Here is an 18,240-nt window from a genome sequence, read left to right on the forward strand (position 1 = left end):
CCATCCATCCTCCCCCCCTTTCCTCCTTCCTTCCTCCCTCCTTCTTTCCTCCCTCCCTCCTCCCTCCCTCCTCTCTCCCCCACTTTCTGTCTCTCCCTCCTTCCTCCTTCTTTTCTTTCTCTTCCTTCCTTCTTTCTTTTCTTCTTTCCTTCCTCCTTCCTTCCTCCCTACCTCCCTCCCTCCCTCCCTCTTCCTTCTTTTCTTTTCTTTCTCTCCCTCCTTCTCTTCCTTCCTTCCTTCCTTCTTTCTTTCCTTCCTCTTCCTTCCTTCCTTCCTTCCTCTTTCTTCCCTCTTCGTTTCCTTCCCTCTTCCTTCCCTCTTCCTTCCCCTTCCTTCCTTCCTCTACCTTTCCTTCCCTCTTCCTTCCCTCTTCCTTCCCTTTCCTTCCTTCCCTCTTTGTCTTTCCTTCCTTCCTTCCTTCCTTCCTTCCTTCCCTCTTCATTTCCTTCCTTCTCTTCCTTCCTCCCTCCTTTCTTCCCTCCCTCTTTTCTTTTCTTTCCTTCCCCCATTCTTTCCTTCCCTCTTCCTTTCCTTCCCTCTTCCTTCCCTTTCCTTCCCTCTTTTTCTTCCTTTTCCTTTCCTTCCGCTTCCTTCTTTTTCTTTCCTTTCCTTCTTCTTTTATGTTCCCTCCCCACCCCTCCGTTCCTCTCGCCTCCCGTTTCAAAAACCCAACAGATTTCCAAGTCTGTTTTAAACAGAATTCACTTTGTTTTTGTAAAATTCCTAGTCCTCATGAGTCATGACTGGGATGCAGCGATGCTTGGGGAAACCTAGAAGGTTTTTTTTTCCCTAAAGTGGAAACTAAAGACTTTGTTTTCTTCTCCCTTCCTTTAGCTAAAAACACAGTAAAAGACAGCAGAAAACAATTGCAGGATTTATTAAGTAAAAGGTGCAAATTGCAGAAAAGATTGGAATATTGGAATAAAGGGGGGAAAAGACTGGGCAAAAAATGCTTAATCTCGGCTTGGTGCTTTTGCTAAGGAAAAACGTTTAAATGTCTTGATCGCATTCCTTTATCTGGACACATATTACGTTTTCTTTCATTTTTTTTCCACCCCCCCCAGTGCTGCTGGCTAATTTTGGGACCCTCTCGGCCATCCGTTGCTTCAGGAGGCAGGTCGTCATGGAAAGTCATCACGGTTCTTAAGCGGACGCAAAGTCAAGTCTTGTGGAATTCCTGAAGGGAGCGATTTGACGAGCGTTTCCCCCAAAGCAAGAAAGCAACATTTGGGACCTCTTGGATTTTCAAACTTTACTGGCAGGGAAAGAGGTGAGAAAGAAAGAAGACTAAACCTTCCCTACAAAAATCGGTTTTAGTTACCATTCCTGTTGGGATCTACCTAATCCGAGCCTCAAATCCTTCCTTCCTTCCTTCCTTCCTTCCTTCCTTCCTTCCTTCCTCCCTCCCTTCCTTCCTCCCTTCCATCCATCCTCCCCCCCTTTCCTCCTTTTTTCCTTCCTCCCCCTCCTTCTTTCCTCCCTCCCCCTCCTCCCTCCCTCCCTCTCTCCCCCCACTTTCTGTCTCTCCCTCCTCTCTCCCTTTCTTTCTTTCTCTTCCTTCCTTCTTTCTTTTCTTCTTTCCTTCCTCCTTCCTTCCTCCCTACCTCCCTCCCTCCCTCCCTCTTCTTTCTTTCTTTCTTTCTCTCCCTCCTTCTCTTCCTTCCTTCCTTCCTTCTTTCTTTCCTTCCTTCCTTCCTTCCTTCCATTTTTTTCTTTCTCTTCCTTCCTCCTTCCTTCCTTTTCCCTTCTTTCCTTCCTTCCTTCTTTCCTCCCTCCCTTCCTTCCTCCCTTCTATCCATCCTCCCCCCTTTCCTCCTTTCCTCCTTCCTCCCCTCCTTCTTTCCTCCTCCTCCCTCCTCCCTCCCTCCCTCCCTCCCTCCCACTTTCTGTCGCTCCCTCCCTCCCTTTCTTTCTTTCTTTCCTTCCTTCTTTCTTTTCTTCTTTCCTTCCTTCTTTCCTCCCTCCCTCATTCATTCATTCATTCATTCTTTCTTTCTTTCTTTCTCTCCCTCCTTCCCTCTTCTTTCCTTCCTTCCTTCCTTCCTTCCTTCCTTCCTTCCTTCCTTCCTTCCTTCCTTCCTTTCTTTCTTATCTCCCAGCTGGGAATTTATCTTACACTTACAAGGGGTAGTAAGCTATAAAATGAATTACTCAGCAGACACACAGGAGCCAAAGCAAGCTTGAAGAAAGTTACCAGAAGAATTTAGAGAGGACTGTCATGGACAAATCAATAAAAGGAACAAAAAGCATAGTTTTTTTTTTTTAAAATAGCTAGGCTTAAGAAAAAGAACAATTGAAAGACAAGATCGTTCTAAAAAGATTTTTAGGTGTTTTTAACTACAGAACATGAGAGGAGAATTTAACACATAGTGTATAATAGTACAGGCAATCCTCAATTTACAACAGCTTGTTTACTGACCGTCCAAAGTTACGACGACACTGGAAAATGTGACTTATTATGACCATTTCCCACAGTTACGCCCATGGTCATGTGATCAAAATTCAGACGCTTGGCAATTGTCTCATATTTATGACGGTCGCAGCACGTGATCCCCTTTTGCGACCTTCTGACAAATGGGGAAGGAAGCCGGATTCAAGTTACCAACCGTTGTGTCACGAACTTATCAACTGAAGTGATTCACACTTAACAACCATGGCAAGGAAGGTCGTAAAACAGGGCAAGGCTCACTTAACACATGTTTTGTTTAACCACATAAAATTTTGGGCTCAGCTGCGGTCATATTTTGAGGACTACCTGTACTATAATGGGAAGCTTTTCCAACTTGTAGAGAATTTTGCTTTTCCCATACTAAGGCCGTGAAATGGCTTTTGTTGGGTTGGGAACCTGGCTTTTTACAAAAGAAGATGAACTGATTTTTGTAAGTTGGCAGAAGGGTGTGTGTGTGTTAGGGGTGAAATCTACTTACCTTCCTTACGGGTTTGATTTTGGGCCCTCTGCGCATGCACAGAGGGTCAAAAACAGGTTGCTTCTTGGTGGTTAAAACCAGGAAGTAATAATGTCCAGGCAGGTGGGCGGAGCCTCGCGTTTCTGCCGCTACGAGTTCGACCGAACTGGTCCGAACCGGTAGCATTTCACCCCTGATGTGTTTAGGGGGGGGGAAATTTTCCAGAAACTGCTTGTATATTGAAGCCCATAAATCTTTCCCGGTGAGCATTAAGAAATGACTTTGTAGGGTGCTGCAAATGTTATAAAGCTATCCAGCGAGTCTTTCTATGTAATTTAGAAAGTTGTGTCAATTCCCTACCCAACAGGTTGGTTGCAAACACACACAAATGCTTGACGTGGTTTTGTGCTTTTTTCAGCCCAGCCACTTTAGGGTTTAAAAGGAAATGTTAATCAACTCAGTCTTTTGGGCGCAAATATATATATTATAGCAAGCAGATCTATATATATATATATATGGATCTGCTTGCTATAATCTGTTTGTTATAAATAGTTCCAGTAAACAAGCATTTTCAAAAAAACAACAACATTTACATACACTGCTCAAAACAGATATCCTATATTATTTTGCTGTGAACTTTACAGTTATCGTGTACATAATTCAGTTTAATTTCCCAAACGTTGGCAACCTGACCCCAAAATTAAATGGAGATTCACATGGCAGATATTTTTTTCTTTTCGGTTTCTCATTCTTGCGGCCTCTGAATTAAACCATCACTTTGACGTCATCTGTTGTTTCAAATGTCTTTTCCACTCCTGCTCTCTGTCTCCCTGATTCTCCAGCCTTCATTGAGGAGAGTAGAAAATAAATTTGCAAAAGTGAAAAAAAATACCTAACTATTAAAATAGAATAGAATAACAGAGTTGGAAGGCAGGAAACCCTAGACCACTTCAGACAAGTGCTTATCCAACATCTTCTTTAAAACTTCCAGTGTTGGAGCATTCGCAACTTCTGGAGGCAAGTTGTTCCACTGATTCATTGTTCTCACTGTCAGGAAATTTCTCCTTAGTTCTAAGTTGCTTCTCTCCTGACTGTGAGAACAACCTGCCTCCAGAAGTTATGAATGCTCCAACACTGGAAGCTTTTAAGAAGAGATTGGATAACCATTTGTCTGAAGTGGCGTAGGGTTTCCTGCCTGAGCAGGGGGCTGGACTAGAAGACCTCCAAGGTCCCTTCCAACTCTGTTATGCTGTTCTGTTCCGAAAAAAAGGAGATGGAGGTATTTTAATGGAGATCTTAGCAGGCCAGTCTTCAGTTTGCACAGCTGCTCGACAGGGAATGGCAGGCAGGTGACATAAAACTCTGTTAGGGGCCAAGAGTGGGGAGGGGACGAGGGAGGGGAATTTTCAGAAGCCACCCACTAAGCCGTTTTTTAGATAAACCTTCCTGGAGTTCCTGCTGGTCTTCTTGGCACAGCCCAAATCCATTTCTGACTTTCCTGGAAATAGTTGACCTTTCATCACCCACTCCGTAGACTCCATGCAGAATTGATGGGCCTTTGGCTCGGGACAGGGGTGGGGTTCTACTTACGAATAGAATAGAATAGAATAGAATAGAATAGAATAGAATAGAATAGAATAGAATAGAATAGAATAGAATAGAATAGAATAGAATAGAATAGAATAGGACTATAGAATAGAATAGAATAGAATAGAATAGAATAGAATAGAAATAAGAAATAATAAGAAATAAGAAATAAGAAATAAGAAATAAGAAATAGGAATGGAATAGAATAGAATAGAATTGAATAGAAATAAGAAATAAGAAATAGGAATGGAATGGAATGGAATGGAATGGAATGGAATGGAATAGAATAGAATAGAATACAATAGAATAGAATAAAAATAAAAAATAAGGAATAGGATAGGATAGGATAGGATAGGATAGGATAGGATAGGATAGGATAGGATAGGATTAAGAAATTGGAATAGAATAGAGAATAGAACAGAATAGAACAGATTAAAATAGAAATAAGAAATAGGAATAGAATAGAGAATAGAATAGAATAGAATTAAGAAATAGGAATAGAATAGAATAGAATAGAATAGAATAGAATAGAATAGAACAGAACAGAACAGAAATAAGAAATAGGAATGGAATGGAATGGAATGGAATATAAATAGGAATAGAATAGAATAGGAATAGAATAGAATAGAATAGAATAGAATAGAATAGAATAGAATAGAATAGAATAGAATAGAATAGAATAGAATAGAATAGAATAGAATAGAACAGAACAGAAATAAGAAATAGGAATGGAATGGGATAGAATAGAACAGAACAGAACAGAACAGAACAGAACAGAACAGAATAGAATAGAATTCTTTATTGGCCAAGTGTGACTGGACACACAAGGAATTTGTCTTTGGTGTATATGCTCTCAGTGTGCATAAAAGAAAAGATACTTTACAAAACGTCTTCAGAGAAAAACCAGAAAGCCCAGTTGCCTCTTGATAAAGAACCGAGGAAGCTTCTTGGATGAGAAGCGAAACGTCTTCCGAGGAAAACCAGAAAGCCCAGTTGGCTCTTGAAAAAAAAACAAAAATACCTGTGGGACAACCGTGACCTGGATAACGGAGAAATCTCCATAGACACCCCATTCTCGAGTTATTTTCTCCACCTTGAAATATTCCTCCATTCATAGTCGCTAACAGGAAGGCCTGTCCGCATTTCTCCCTTACTTCTTTCTGGTCCGCTCTCCCCCGGCGAGAGCAGTTGGCTGGCATTTTGGAAGACTATCCCCCCAGCGACTCCCTGCCGAGGAAGTGAAAAAGTCAGACAGGTGTCCGTTTTCCGTCCGTTAACAGACCTGGCGTTGAAAATGACCTGCTGAGAACATCAAACGTTAGGAGACTGCATCCAGTTTTGGTCGCCACGATGTTAAAAAAAGATGTGGAGACTCTAGAAATAGTGCAGAGAAGAGCAACAAAGAGGATTAGGGGACTGGAGACTGATATGAAGAACGGTTGCAGGAACTGGGGATGTCCAGTTTAATGAAAAGAAGGACTAGGGGTGACATGATAGCAGTCTTCCAATATCTCAGGGCTTGCCCCAAAGAAGAGGGAGTCAAGCTATTTTTTTACTGGTAGAAAAAAAAAATCTGAATTCCTCCACTGGAGATAGGTCTCCTTTAGAAAGCAAAAAAAAAATCAGGCACACGTAATTATATTAACTTTATTAGAGGTCTTCAAAGAAATCACCAAAGGAACAGTCTCAATGCTGTACAACTCCGCCCCCCCCCCAGCCTTACACACCGACCCACACTCCCACGCACACAAAATCTGCACCGAATCTTGCATTGCTGCAACACAATCGCAACCTGAGCCGCGTGATTCGAGATCCAGTTTCACTTTACAATTTGCGCTCACGTTAAAGCCAACAACACATCGACCCAGACACAAACACACACCTCAAAAGTACAAAAAAAACCCAAAACAAAACCCAACAACCTGGAATTGAAATTACAGCCACAACCAACTTTTCCCCCCCTCCCACTGCCCTTCCACAGCCATCAAGAAGCAGCTGATGTCAAACAGCCGGGGTTATTTACTAAATTAAATAATTTCTTTAGAAAAATTTCCCCTCCCCTTGCCACAAAAGCAAACACATTTACTTGCTTATTAAATAGAGTATCAGACAAGCCAACAAAACCCGCCTGTAAACTTCACTAAATGTTGGCGGTTGAACAGTGTATATTTTTAATATTTTAAAATTCAAGTAACAAAAGTAGACCGTGGGTTATCCCGGCCCATAGCAACACCAGAAGTGTGAACTAGAATTGTGTCTGCTGCCATCCCATTGCCTGATGAGATTATTCAGAAGAGAAAAAGGAGGAATGGAGGGAGGAAAGAAGGAAGGGAGAAAGAAAGAAAGAAAGAAAGAAAGAAAGAAAGAAAGAAAGAAAGAAAGAAAGAAAGAAGGAAGGAAGGAAGGAAGGAAGGAAGGAAGGAAGGAAGGAAGGAAGGAAGGAAGGAAGGAAGGAAGGAAAGAAAGAAGGAAGAGAAAGAGGAAGGAAGGAAGGAAAGAAGGAATAAAAGAAAGAAAGAAAGAATCATAAATAACAACAAACACAACATAATGCACACAATGTAATGTGTGGGTCCTAGAGAATCTTCCCTTTGCAACCCTTCCTGAAACGATCAACCAGTTCGTCACCTCCCTCTCCTCTTGCCCTTCTTACAATCTTCTCTTCTCGCCCGTCTGCCCAAAAGCAAGCCTTCTGCTGCTTCGCCAAGTAATTTGCAAGCAGAGTTATTATTATCATTTATCATTTAAACGGTAACCAACAAAGCAGCGTGTTTCACAAAAGGACAGCCACCCGCCGTGGAGAACGCAACTTGTCCCCAAGAGCAAGCAAGGCAGTGTTAGTGTGTTAGGCCCTGGGAATATCAGTTGTTGTGTTGCAACACTCAACACAAAGTAGCCCCGACCAGCTTTCACAAAGCAAAATATTTCTCCATCCGAGGGAGTACAAAATTTCCCTTCTTTATGACCTAGATCAAAAGGCAGAGAAAATTGGCTGGGAAAATACATTTTCTTGAAAAAAAGGGTACAGGGTGTAAGTAAAAACCGACTGTCATTTCTTGTGCACATTTGTATGCACACAACCACACCCTGTACGGATCCAGCCGTTGTCTAATTGACTAAGGATACCCCCCTCATTTTATCCCAAGTCCAAATTGCCAGCCACGCTGTCTCTTTGCAAACCTTCGAAACAGCTGTGCTTTCAGCTAGCAAAAAAATAATAAAAATCGGGGTTTTGGTTTTTTTTGCAAGCGTGGAAGGATGTCTAATACTTGTTTGCTTTAGGCTGTGTCTGTGTCTGTGTGTATGTGTTTGTGTGTGTTGTTGCTACAAGCTACCTCAAAATTCCTAATCTTGCCAGAGAGTCAAATCCATTTTTATTAGCCCAGGTTCTTCATTGAACGGCAGCTTTTAAAAAAACCACACTTTGCATTTGTCCCTTGGCGTAACAGTTAGCGGATTGGGATTTGGGGGTTTTTGAGGTTTGTTTTTTTTGCTGCTTGGGGTTGAGTTCTGACCCCATAGATCGTGCAGCTTTCTTCATAACAACCACAGAATCGAGGGTCCATCTCTGCGTCGATACACAACGGATTAGCAGATGGAAGAATTCCAGATCCTTCTCTCAGAGGTTTTTCCACAAGCACCATGAGCACCAGAAGTAGAGGAACAGGAAATGGGACAAAAATAGCCGGAAGAATCCGAACCTCCAGAATTTCCACCGTCCAATCGTCGCATTGCAAAAAGAGAACCGAGAACCGAGAACCTAGCAATCGTAGATCTCACGGTCGTCGGGGGAGGGTGGCTTCTTTGCCTCTGTATCCCAGATGTTGTCGTAACTGTAGTCCTCGTGGAAGCTTTGCAGCTCCGCGTAGTCGTGATACGTCGAGTCGAGGGGCTCCCCTCCTGAGTCAGGCAGGTTGTAGGTCTGAAAGCTTTCATCTAGAAGAGATAAGTGCAGAGAAGACCAATCAAGAGAGAGTGGAGGCTAAAACCTATGAAGAACAGTAACAGGAATTGGGTATGGAACAGGGACGCGGTGGCTTAGTGGCTAAGACGCTGAGTTTGTCGATCGAAAGGTCAGCAGTTCAGTGGTTCGAATCCCTAGTGCCGTGTAAGGGAGTGAGCTCCCGTTCCTTGTCCCAGCTTCTGCCAACCTAGCAGTTCGAAAGCAGGTAAAAAATGCAAGTAGAAAAATAGGGACCACCTTTGGTGGGAAGGTAACAGAGTTCGGTGCGCCTTTGGCGTTGAGTCATGCCGGCCGCATGACCACGGAGACGTCTTCGGACAGCGCTGGCTCTTCGGCTTTGAAACGGAGATGAGCACCACCCCCTAGAGTCAGGAACGACTAGCACATATGTGCGAGGGAACCTTTACCTTTTTAGCCTAGTTAAAGGAAGAAATGGAGAAGACTCCTGCCAGTCCCTTGGACTGCAAGGCGATCCAACTGGGTCAGTCCTAGAGGAGATCCACCCTGACTGCTCTTTAGAAGGCCAGATCCTGAAAGTGAAACTCAAATCCTTTGGCCACCTAATGAGAAGGAAGGACACCCTGGAGAAGAGCCGAATGCCGGGAAGGATTGAGGGCAAAAGAAGAAGGGGACGGCAGAGAACAAGGTGGCTGGATGGAGTCACTGAAACAGTCGGTGGGAGCTTAAATGGACTCCAGAGGATAGGTAGGCCTGGAGGAACATTGTCCATAGGGTTGCGATGGGTCAGACATGACTTCACAACTAACAACAAAGTGAAAAGAAGGACCAGGGGTGGCCAACATCTCAGGAGCTGCCACAAAGAAGAGGGGGTCAACCAGAGGTGGCCTTCACATACTCTAACAACCAGTTCGCCCAGCACTGGAAATGTGAGCACATGCCGTCCGCACATGCGTGCGGCATCACAAAACATGGCAATTCGCTCACACGAGCTGTCTACACATGCTTGCTGCATCACAAAACACAGCAATATAGGATGGGATTACGCCAGGGCAGGTGGGCGGAGCCCATGGTTGCTACTACCGGTTTGTCCAAACCGGTCCGAACCGGCTGAATGCCACCTCTGGGGTCAACCAATTCTCCGCAGCACCTGAAAGCAGGAGAAGAAGCAACAGATAGAAACCAATCAAGGGGAGACCCAACGTAGAATTAAGGAGGAATTTCCTGACCGCGAGAACAATTAATCAGTGGAACAAAAGTTGTGGGTGCTCCACCATCACTGGAGGCTTTTAAGAAGAGATTGGGCAACCATTTGTCTGGAATGGTATAGGGCCGTGATGGCGAACCTACGGCACGTAAGACACAGGTGGCACGTGTAGCCATATCAGTGGGCACGTGAGCTCAGCTCTCTAGGAGTCCCTGGAGGCTGGGGACAGCAAAAACCGTCACTTCCTGTCCAACCGGAAGTTGGGAAATGGGCCGTTTCTGGTCTCTGGCCATTTTCGCCCTCCCCAGACTCATGGAGAGGCTCTGGAGCCAGGTGAGAGAGAAAAACGGCCCTACCAGGGCATCGTTTGCCAGTGGGGGCTCGCATGTGCGGAAATGGGGCTCATAGAATTATAGGTGTGGGCACGCACGCGCATGACCGCCCCCAGCATCCCCCTCCTGGCACGCGATGGCAAAAAGGTTAACCATCGCTGGTATTGGGTCTCCTGCTTGAGCAGCGACTTGGACTAGAAGACCTCGAAGATCCCTTCCAATTCTGTTATTTTTTTAAGTTAAGGATTTGGAGATGAGGCAGCCAACCAGGCCACAATCCCTTCCCCGGTGAGGAAAGCTCCTTCTGGAGTTGCTTTCAGTGGTGGGATTCAGCCGGGTCTTTGCGGATCGGAGGAACCGGTAGCGGCCACTGCAGGAGGCTCCGCCCACCCGCCTGGATGTAATCCGCGAGCACTGTGCATGAGTAGAAAGCCATGCGCAGATGAGGCGCATGCGAGCAAAGCTTGCGCGCACGTGCTCACATTTGCAAACTGGTAGGGAAGGTAAGTGAATCCCACCACTGGTTGCTTTCATTTGGATCCGCTCTGAATTGTCCGGTCTCTTCTCCTATGTTGATTGCGAACTCCGACCCAGAAAGACTGCCAGCCAAACCCATTCAAGCCAAGTCTCAAGGCCTCCCATCCTAAGGACTCACCTGAAGTTGGCAAGGAACGCATCCGAAGGCCATCGCCTGATGTGGTGCTCTGTTTGCAGGTGGGGACAGACCAAAACAAAAAAATAAGGAGTTGAGTGGTACGAAACCCACAGAACAGTTTTTTTCTTCTGATTCCACCCCTGTCCCACCCAGAAGTGGGGTCAGGAACCAATCTCTTCAGCAGGCTTTGCCCGGCACTTACCGTGGTCAGATAATGGGCATCTGGTGCGGGTTCTGTGGCAAAATGGAAGGCTGGGGCAGAGGCGTTGCCTCTCTGTGCAAAGCTGGGTTCTTGCCAATGATTTCCACAGGAAGGTTGAAAGCTCTTCCAGCCCAGAGGATGATGGCAGATGGGAACGGACACCGGCATAGCCGGGTAGCCGTTTTGGTGATCCACAGTGGACGGCCTGTGACACCTCCCAAGCTGTGAAGGGGATGAGGAAGGAAGAGGGGGAGGAGGAAGGAAGGAAGGAAGGGGAGGATGGACGGAGAGGAGGATGGAAGAGGAGGAGCAAGGAAGAAGGAAGGAAGTGGAGAAGAAAGGAGGAGGAGAAAGAAGAGGGACAGAGGGGGGAGAAGGAGGAGAAGGAGAAGGAGAAGAAGAAGAAGAAAAGGGGGAAGACGATAATTATATGGAGATCTTATACAGATAAAATGAGACCCCAGCAAAGTTCGGACAATTAGATGTACTAAATCAAAAGCATCCCACCGTAAGTGGGCGTCAAGCTAGCCACTCCGTGACGCCACGCCGTGAGTGGCGTCAAGCTAGCCACGCCCACCCAGTCAGCAACGCCCAGTAAGTGGCTTCAAACTAGCCACGCCCACCCAGCTGGCCACGCCCAGTGAGTGTTGTCAAGCTGGCCACGCCTACCCAGTCAGCCACGCCAATCACTGGCGTCAAACTGGCCATGCTCACCCACTCAGCAATGCCCAGTAAGTGGCTTCAAACTAGCCACGCCCACCCAGCCGGCCACGCCCAGTGAGTGTTGTCAAGCTGGCCACACCCACCCAGTCAGCCACGCCCAATGAGTGGCGTCAAACTGGCCATGCTCACCCAGTTGGGCACCCCTCCTCCCCCACAAGGTCAACAACAGCCCTGATAAAATTGAGTTTGACCCCCGTGGCTTAAATGGTCCCACTCACCTCCTCTAAGAAGTAGGAGCTTGCAGCCCCATGGGAGGTGGGGGAACTGGGTGTGTAGGGGTCAGTATACATGGGGGAAGACGACAAAGAGATATTTTCCAAGGTTTGGGGAGCTGGGCAGGTCTGACTCCTTGGCACGTGCCAGTGCTTCAGCTGCAGAAGAGACAAAAAAAAAACACCAACTCCTCAAAGTCCATTGGATGAGAAATCCAGCTGTGGAAAGGTCATTTGCAGGGCCGTTCCAGATGTCCCTCTGTTCTGTCCCCCTCGCCTCAGTCCGAGCGATGACTTAATTAGCCGGCAACTATCAGCTTCTGGCAGCAAACTAGTGAGCGTTTGCCAAGTGTCTCCGTTATCTCTCTTGATGCCGATGAGCCAATGAGGAACTAACAGTACTTCAGCTCTAGTTAAGCAGTTGAGTTGCTTGCCACGAAGTGGTATAGCAGCCCTTGCTGCTTTTATATCCTGTGGGGTGTGGCTCCATGACTCAGCACTTCCTAGGCCTGCCCCACCCCTGCTTTTGTTGTTCCCGCCTCTCCTGCCTACGAAATCTAGGGTCCAGCCAGGCCTGATTGCCATCAGCCAGGTCTGGAGGCGTGGCCTGGGGGGGAGAAAGAGTCAGGGGACGGAGGCCTCGTTATCTCCTCCACCTGGCCTGTCTCTGGCTCCTGGAGCTGAGCCAGGGAAGCCTGTGCTCCAGAGGTAAGTCCTGATGGCCCTTCCCCCTCACTTTCCGAGTCACTTTCTGGCAGGGGGCCCGGCTCGGGGGGCGCAGACACAACACCCTCAACCCGTCAGGCTCAATCCCAGGCCCACCAAGTAGGGCTTTTGATCCCAGAGCTCTGCCCTGTCCCCCGAATTCTACGCTTTTCCTCGGCTCGTACGTTGTTTAAGTCCAGGTGCAGCGGGCGGACGGCAGGATGCTCCTGATGGGCCTGAGCTGAGTATGGCTCATTGTACACGGGGGAGACGCCTTCTCCACGGGGTTGCTTCGAGATGAGCGGGATGGAGCTTTTCTTTTCGGGGTCCTCCCGGTGGCACTGGGGCTGCTGAGGTGGCGGGACGCCCTTCCCTTTGGACTTGCGAGAACTCCCTTTTCTTTTCAGCTCGGCTTTCGGAATTCGCTTTCCTGAGCACTGCGCCGACAAGAGGAGACACCGTTTAAGAACCCTGGATATGTCTAGGCCTATTCTAGGCTTCCCCTAACCCTAAGCTGTCCTTGTCCCGAGAAACCCTTTCCTCTCCCACAGTCTTTCAAGGTAGTCACAATTACCGACCTTTATCAGGCTTAGAGAATGGCCGGGCTGATATCTTTCATTGGCAAGAATGCAGGAATGAACTAATTGTCTCCTGCAAACTCCACTCCCCAGTCGCTCCTCTTTTATCCCCTCTGGGAGGGGCCATTTATCGTCCACCTGTGGCCTTACTCTCAAGTCGACCCTTGTTCCTTAGCGGTTTCCTTCATCTGGCAACTCTGCGCATGCACACACTGGGAACAGGCTCCAGCTATTCATCTGCCTCACTGATGTCTGACTCCAAAGGTATCTGATAACTGTCCTGCGGCCCTCCTGGCGAAGGATACTACAAAATCCCCATTCCCTCCCCACTCTGGGGCCAGCCAGAGGTGGTATTTGCCGGTTCTCCAAACTACTCAAAATTTCCGCTACCGGTTCTCCAGAACCTGTCTGGATTTCACCCTTGCATGTATATAAATACTAGGATTACATAAATTTGATTAATGCAACAACTATTATTATTATTATTACTATCATTGCTGTTTCTATCAAAATGAATTATATCCAGAGGCCACGCTGTTCGTGTATTGATATTGGTGTATATTTTTTAAAAAATCTAATGAAAGCTTAAAACAAAAAAATTCTTACTTAGCGTTTGCGCTCAAAATTGTGGAAGAAGAACGCTTGATATTTATTTATTTATTATTTAAACTTTTATACCGCCCTTCTCCCGAAGGACTCAGGGCGATGTACAGCCTACATTAAAACAGTTAAATATACAAACTTAAAATAACAATTAAAAAACTTATTCAATAAAGGCCGAAATTAAAACCGTCAAATTGACCATATTAAAATACCCAATAAAATTATTAAAATTGAAAAAATTTAAAAATTTAAAATTCAGGCCAGTCCCGCTTGGATAAATAGATAGGTTTTCAATTCCCGGCGAAATAATAATGGATGGTCTCTATGTGGAAGACAAGGATGAACCAAGGAATTTAAGCTTTCCGAATCTTTTAAGTCAACTTGACTTGTTTTTTTTTTCTTCCCACAGACACCCCCCCCCACGAGGTTGGTGCTGACGCTTGAAGTCCCCCATCAAGCCCACCACCCAATTTTTGAACACCCGACTTACACAAACCGTTTGCGGCAGAGAGCTTTCAGCTAATCGATTCTCGGGCACCGCGTCGACCGATTGTCTCTCGGAGAGAGAAGCTGTACTGGTTTGGGAGTGGTGGGTGGACGTCGTAGCCCCCTTCCCGGCAGAAGCCCAGGAATTCGTTCTGCCGTCCGAGGTGAGTGACCCTCTTCCGCTTCCTGAAAACTAAACGGAGCAAGAAATTAAAAGGCGTGGAATTTTGGGGGGTGGGCGAGAGACGATCAAATTGACACGGTGAAATAATGCAGTCCTGGTCTTCGAGGATTGGGGAAGAAGAAAAGCAAGACATGATAAAGAGATTAAAGGGATGCGGTGGCTCAGTGGCTAAGACACTGAGCTTGTCGATCGAAAGGTCGGCAGTTCAGCGGTTCGAATCCCGGTTCGCGCCGCGTAATGGAGTGAGCTCCCGTGACTTGTCCCAGCTTCCTGTAGGCCCGTTTTTCACCCTCTGCAGGCTCTGGAGGCTTTCCTCAAGTCTTTGGGAGGCTGGAAATGGGCCTGTTTCCAGACTTCCGGTAGGCCTGTTTTTTTGCCCTCCCCAGGCTCCGGAGGCTTTCCTTGAATCTCTGTGAGGGTGAAAAAACAGCTTCCCCTGGGCTCCAGAGGCCCTCTGGAGGGCGGAAACAGGCCCATTTCTGGACTTCCAGCACTGCACTTACCCGGCATCCAGAACGGGCTGTATGGAGACTCCTGGGAGAGGGGGGCAGTGGTCGGGGCCAGCCAGTCCTTGCAACTACCGGTTCGGCGAACCAGATGTAAAATCAGCATCCGGTTCTCCCGAACCGGCTGAATCCCACCCCTGCCGCAGAGTTATTGCTAGGAAGAGCATTTAAGCAAGGAAACAAAGCAGGGAAGCTTAATTCAGAGTTGCGTTATATAAGCCAGGCACTTTACCTGCGCCAGGTGAGAAGGCTTCAACCCGGAGAAACTCTCCGATCCAGACAGGGAGGAATCTGCATGGCGGAACTGGGCGGTTTTAAGGCAATATAACCACTCTTGGTAATCTTCGTAGCTGGAGCAGATCACCCGGATGGAGTTGATTAGCCGGCCTAGAAAAAATAGAGATCATGTGTTGTCCGTAACGAAACGGAGGGTTGTTTTGAATCCGGATCTTTGAACAGGAAGTGACCCTTCCGAATCTTCCCCATCCCTTGTCTCTTTTTAATGTCCGTGGATGGATTCAGAGCCCCGCTCTGACGGAACAGGTGCTCAGCCGGCTTCCGACAAGCTATGTCAATAAGGGAAGCTGGATTTGCTTAATGACTGTGTGATTCACTTAGTGACTGCAACAACCATGGCAAAAAAAACAAAACAAAAAAAAAAGGTTTTTAAAACTGTGCCTGGCTTACTTTTAACCATCTCCTTGGTTAGCCATGGAAATTCCGGTTCTGAATATTGAGGACTACCTGCAGTCTTGATACACAAACACACACAAACCCACAGACACAAGTTTACATGTAAGCAAGGGGACTTACCTTCTATTAGAAAAGCGGTTTTCTGATTTTCCTCAAATTGTACCTGGATGGCATTCAAAGGCAATTCACCCTGTTTGTAGGAGGGGGGGGAAAATTTGGTTTGTAAAGCTTGGCTCTGCAACCCAACAAGACAGACACAATCAAAATGCGGGTACGTAGCCAACATCTTCTTAAAAGCTTCCAGTGTTGGAGGATTCAAAACTTCTGGTGGCAAGTTGTTCCACTGAGTCATTGTTCTAACTGTCAGGAAATTCCTCCTTAGTTCTAGGTTGCTTCTCTCCTTGATTAGTTTCCACCCGTTGCTTCTTGTCCTGCCTTCAGGTGCTTTGGAGAATAGCTTGACTCCCTCTTCTTTGGGGCAGCCCCTGAGATATTGGAAGACTGCTATCATGTCTCCCCTGGTTCTTCTTTTCATTAAACTAGACACACCCAGTTCCTGCAATCTGTTCTTCATATGTTTTAGCCTCCAGTCCCCTAATCATCTTTGTTGCTCTTCTCTGCACTCTTTCTAGAATCCCCCCACATCTTTTTTTACATCGTGGCGACCAACCACAATGTAATTCGCTTAACAACCATGGCAAAAAAAAAATCGTAACTTCATTTAACAATCGCTTTGCTTAGCCATGGGAATTCTGTCCCCAGATACGGTCGTAGGTTGACAACTACTATAAAACGGTGCAGCCACTGGAGGTTCTAAGGAAAAACTCACATTGTGGACAAGTTCTAACGCAACCCCCTTGTTTTTAAGTTAAAAACCGGTCACTCTCAAGAAATCCTCTGTAGAGATTCTCAGGTTGTTGTTTTTTGATGATTGTTGACTTAAATCCTTGTGTCTGAAGTCAACATTTTTTAGAGTTAACGCTCAGTTTTGAAAAAAATTCCATGACCTAAAGGACTTTATACCTCCAGGAGTTTATCAACTGCAAATCCTTCAAGAGTCTGCAAAGCAATTAAACAGATGGGTTTTGAGGCTGATTTTTTTTTGGGGGGGGTGATTCAGTTGGAAGGAACAAAGTCCTGTTGCCCCCCACAAAACCGAGCAAATTAAGTGTGTGCATTTGTGTGCAGAAGGGTGAATGCAAGGGAAGAATCTAAATAGAATAGGAAGAATAGAATAGGAAGAGAGTAGAGTAGAGTAGAGTAGAGTAGGATAGGGTAGAGTAGAGTAGAATAGAATAGAAAATGTGGAATGGAATAAATGAAATGGAATGGAATCGAGGAGAGGAGAGGAGAGGAGAGGAGATGAGATGAGAGAAGAGAAGAGAAGAGAAGAGAATATGGAATGGAATTAATGGAATGGAATGGAATAGAATAGAATTAAAGCAAGAGAATAAAAATAGAATAGAAATAGAATAGCGTAGCACAGCATAGAATTTTTTATTGGCCAGGTGTGATTGGACACACAAGGAATTTGTCTTTAGTGCATAAGCTCTCAGTGTCCATAAGGAGAATTAAAAACATCCATTGAGAATAAAATGACTTAATGATAGTCAAAGTTACTAATAAGCTATCAAATCGTACAAGGAAACAAGTAAAATTCTCTTCTCTTCTATTTTCTATTCGGTCTATCCTATTTTCTATTCTATTCTATTCTATTCTATTCTATTCTATTCTATTCTATTCTATTCTATTCTATTCTATTCTCTGCATCTGTCCTTTGAAAAGCCCCTATTCAGCCAGCTATCGGCAGCAGCTGGGTCCTAGTGCACACTCCCCCTCCCTCCCCATCTTCCCCTCCCCGCCAAAGCCACAGGCAGTTTCTCCGACACATGTTTGGCGACCCACACACCCCTGCGACTATTTTTAAAAGGCATCCCAAAACCGTTGCGGGGCAGAACGCTTCTGTGCCCTTCGTGGAATCAAAGCAATGGTGCTTGGTCTTTCCTGCTGGATGTGGAGTCGGACCCAGGAGTCGGGTTTTGTGTGTGTGTGTGTGTGTGTGTGTGTGTGTGTTTGTGTGTGTGCTGATTGTCAGATCCAAAGCGCCCTCCCCCTTTTGGGGAATTTCAAAACGTTCCTGGGCTATTTATATAACCAGACACAGCTTCCCAACCCTCGGGGGTGGCTTGATAGCAAACTCAAAAGCCAGCAGAGGACTTCAAATTCATTTCCAGTCCCAAAAGGTGCTTTTTCAGGAGGCAACTGGACTTTCTTGGGGTTTGTTTGTTTTTTCCTTTTGAAAAGAAAAACTACCAGATGCCTGCAAGGAGTATAAATCCTTCCCTTCCCCACTATATCCAGTCAGAGCTGAAGAAGCTTCTGGGATGAGAAGCGGAACGTCTTCAAAAGAAAAAAAAAATACCATGGAAGTCCAGTTGCCTCCTGAAAAAAAAGAACCCCTTTGGGACAACCACAACGTAGATGACTCAGAATCTCTACAGACTTTTAGCTATGCAATTTGGGATGAACATCCTTGGAATGAAGTGGGAGCAGGAATGGATTTCCAGAGGAAACAAAAATTTCAGGCTGCAGGAACCATTTGCACTACTCAGGACACAGATAAACCTCCAAGTGGCTTCAACGACCCACTAAATGCAAAGGAACCGCTGTCTGCAAAGAATACCGTGTTTTCTCAAAAATAAGACTGGGTCTTATATTTATTTTTGCTCCAAAAGATGC

General features: G+C 45.9%; 1 protein-coding gene across 3 annotated transcripts in view; it reads right to left on the reverse strand.

Annotated features, from left to right (window-relative positions):
• Positions 1 to 7,018: 7,018 nt before the first annotated feature.
• PLEKHN1 (pleckstrin homology domain containing N1) overlaps positions 7,019 to 18,240 on the reverse strand; it is a 52,962-nt gene continuing 41,740 nt past the window's right edge. For 2 of the 3 annotated variants that reach the window (XM_058161058.1, XM_058161057.1), the window contains exons 9-16: positions 15,622 to 15,691; positions 15,041 to 15,195; positions 14,123 to 14,311; positions 12,637 to 12,888; positions 11,753 to 11,905; positions 10,812 to 11,033; positions 10,610 to 10,658; positions 7,019 to 8,429 (exon numbers count right to left, since the gene is read on the reverse strand). In XM_058161058.1, coding sequence (XP_058017041.1) covers positions 8,254 to 8,429; positions 10,610 to 10,658; positions 10,812 to 11,033; positions 11,753 to 11,905; positions 12,637 to 12,888; positions 14,123 to 14,311; positions 15,041 to 15,195; positions 15,622 to 15,691 — 1,266 coding nt within the window. In that variant the 3' untranslated portion in view covers positions 7,019 to 8,253. The remainder of the gene's footprint in view (positions 8,430 to 10,609; positions 10,659 to 10,811; positions 11,034 to 11,752; positions 11,906 to 12,636; positions 12,889 to 14,122; positions 14,312 to 15,040; positions 15,196 to 15,621; positions 15,692 to 18,240) is intronic. The other variant, XM_058161056.1, reaches the window with a different exon arrangement.

The sequence above is a fragment of the Ahaetulla prasina genome, chromosome 18, assembly GCF_028640845.1.
Source record: "Ahaetulla prasina isolate Xishuangbanna chromosome 18, ASM2864084v1, whole genome shotgun sequence".
Classification (NCBI taxonomy): Eukaryota; Metazoa; Chordata; class Lepidosauria; order Squamata; family Colubridae; genus Ahaetulla; species Ahaetulla prasina.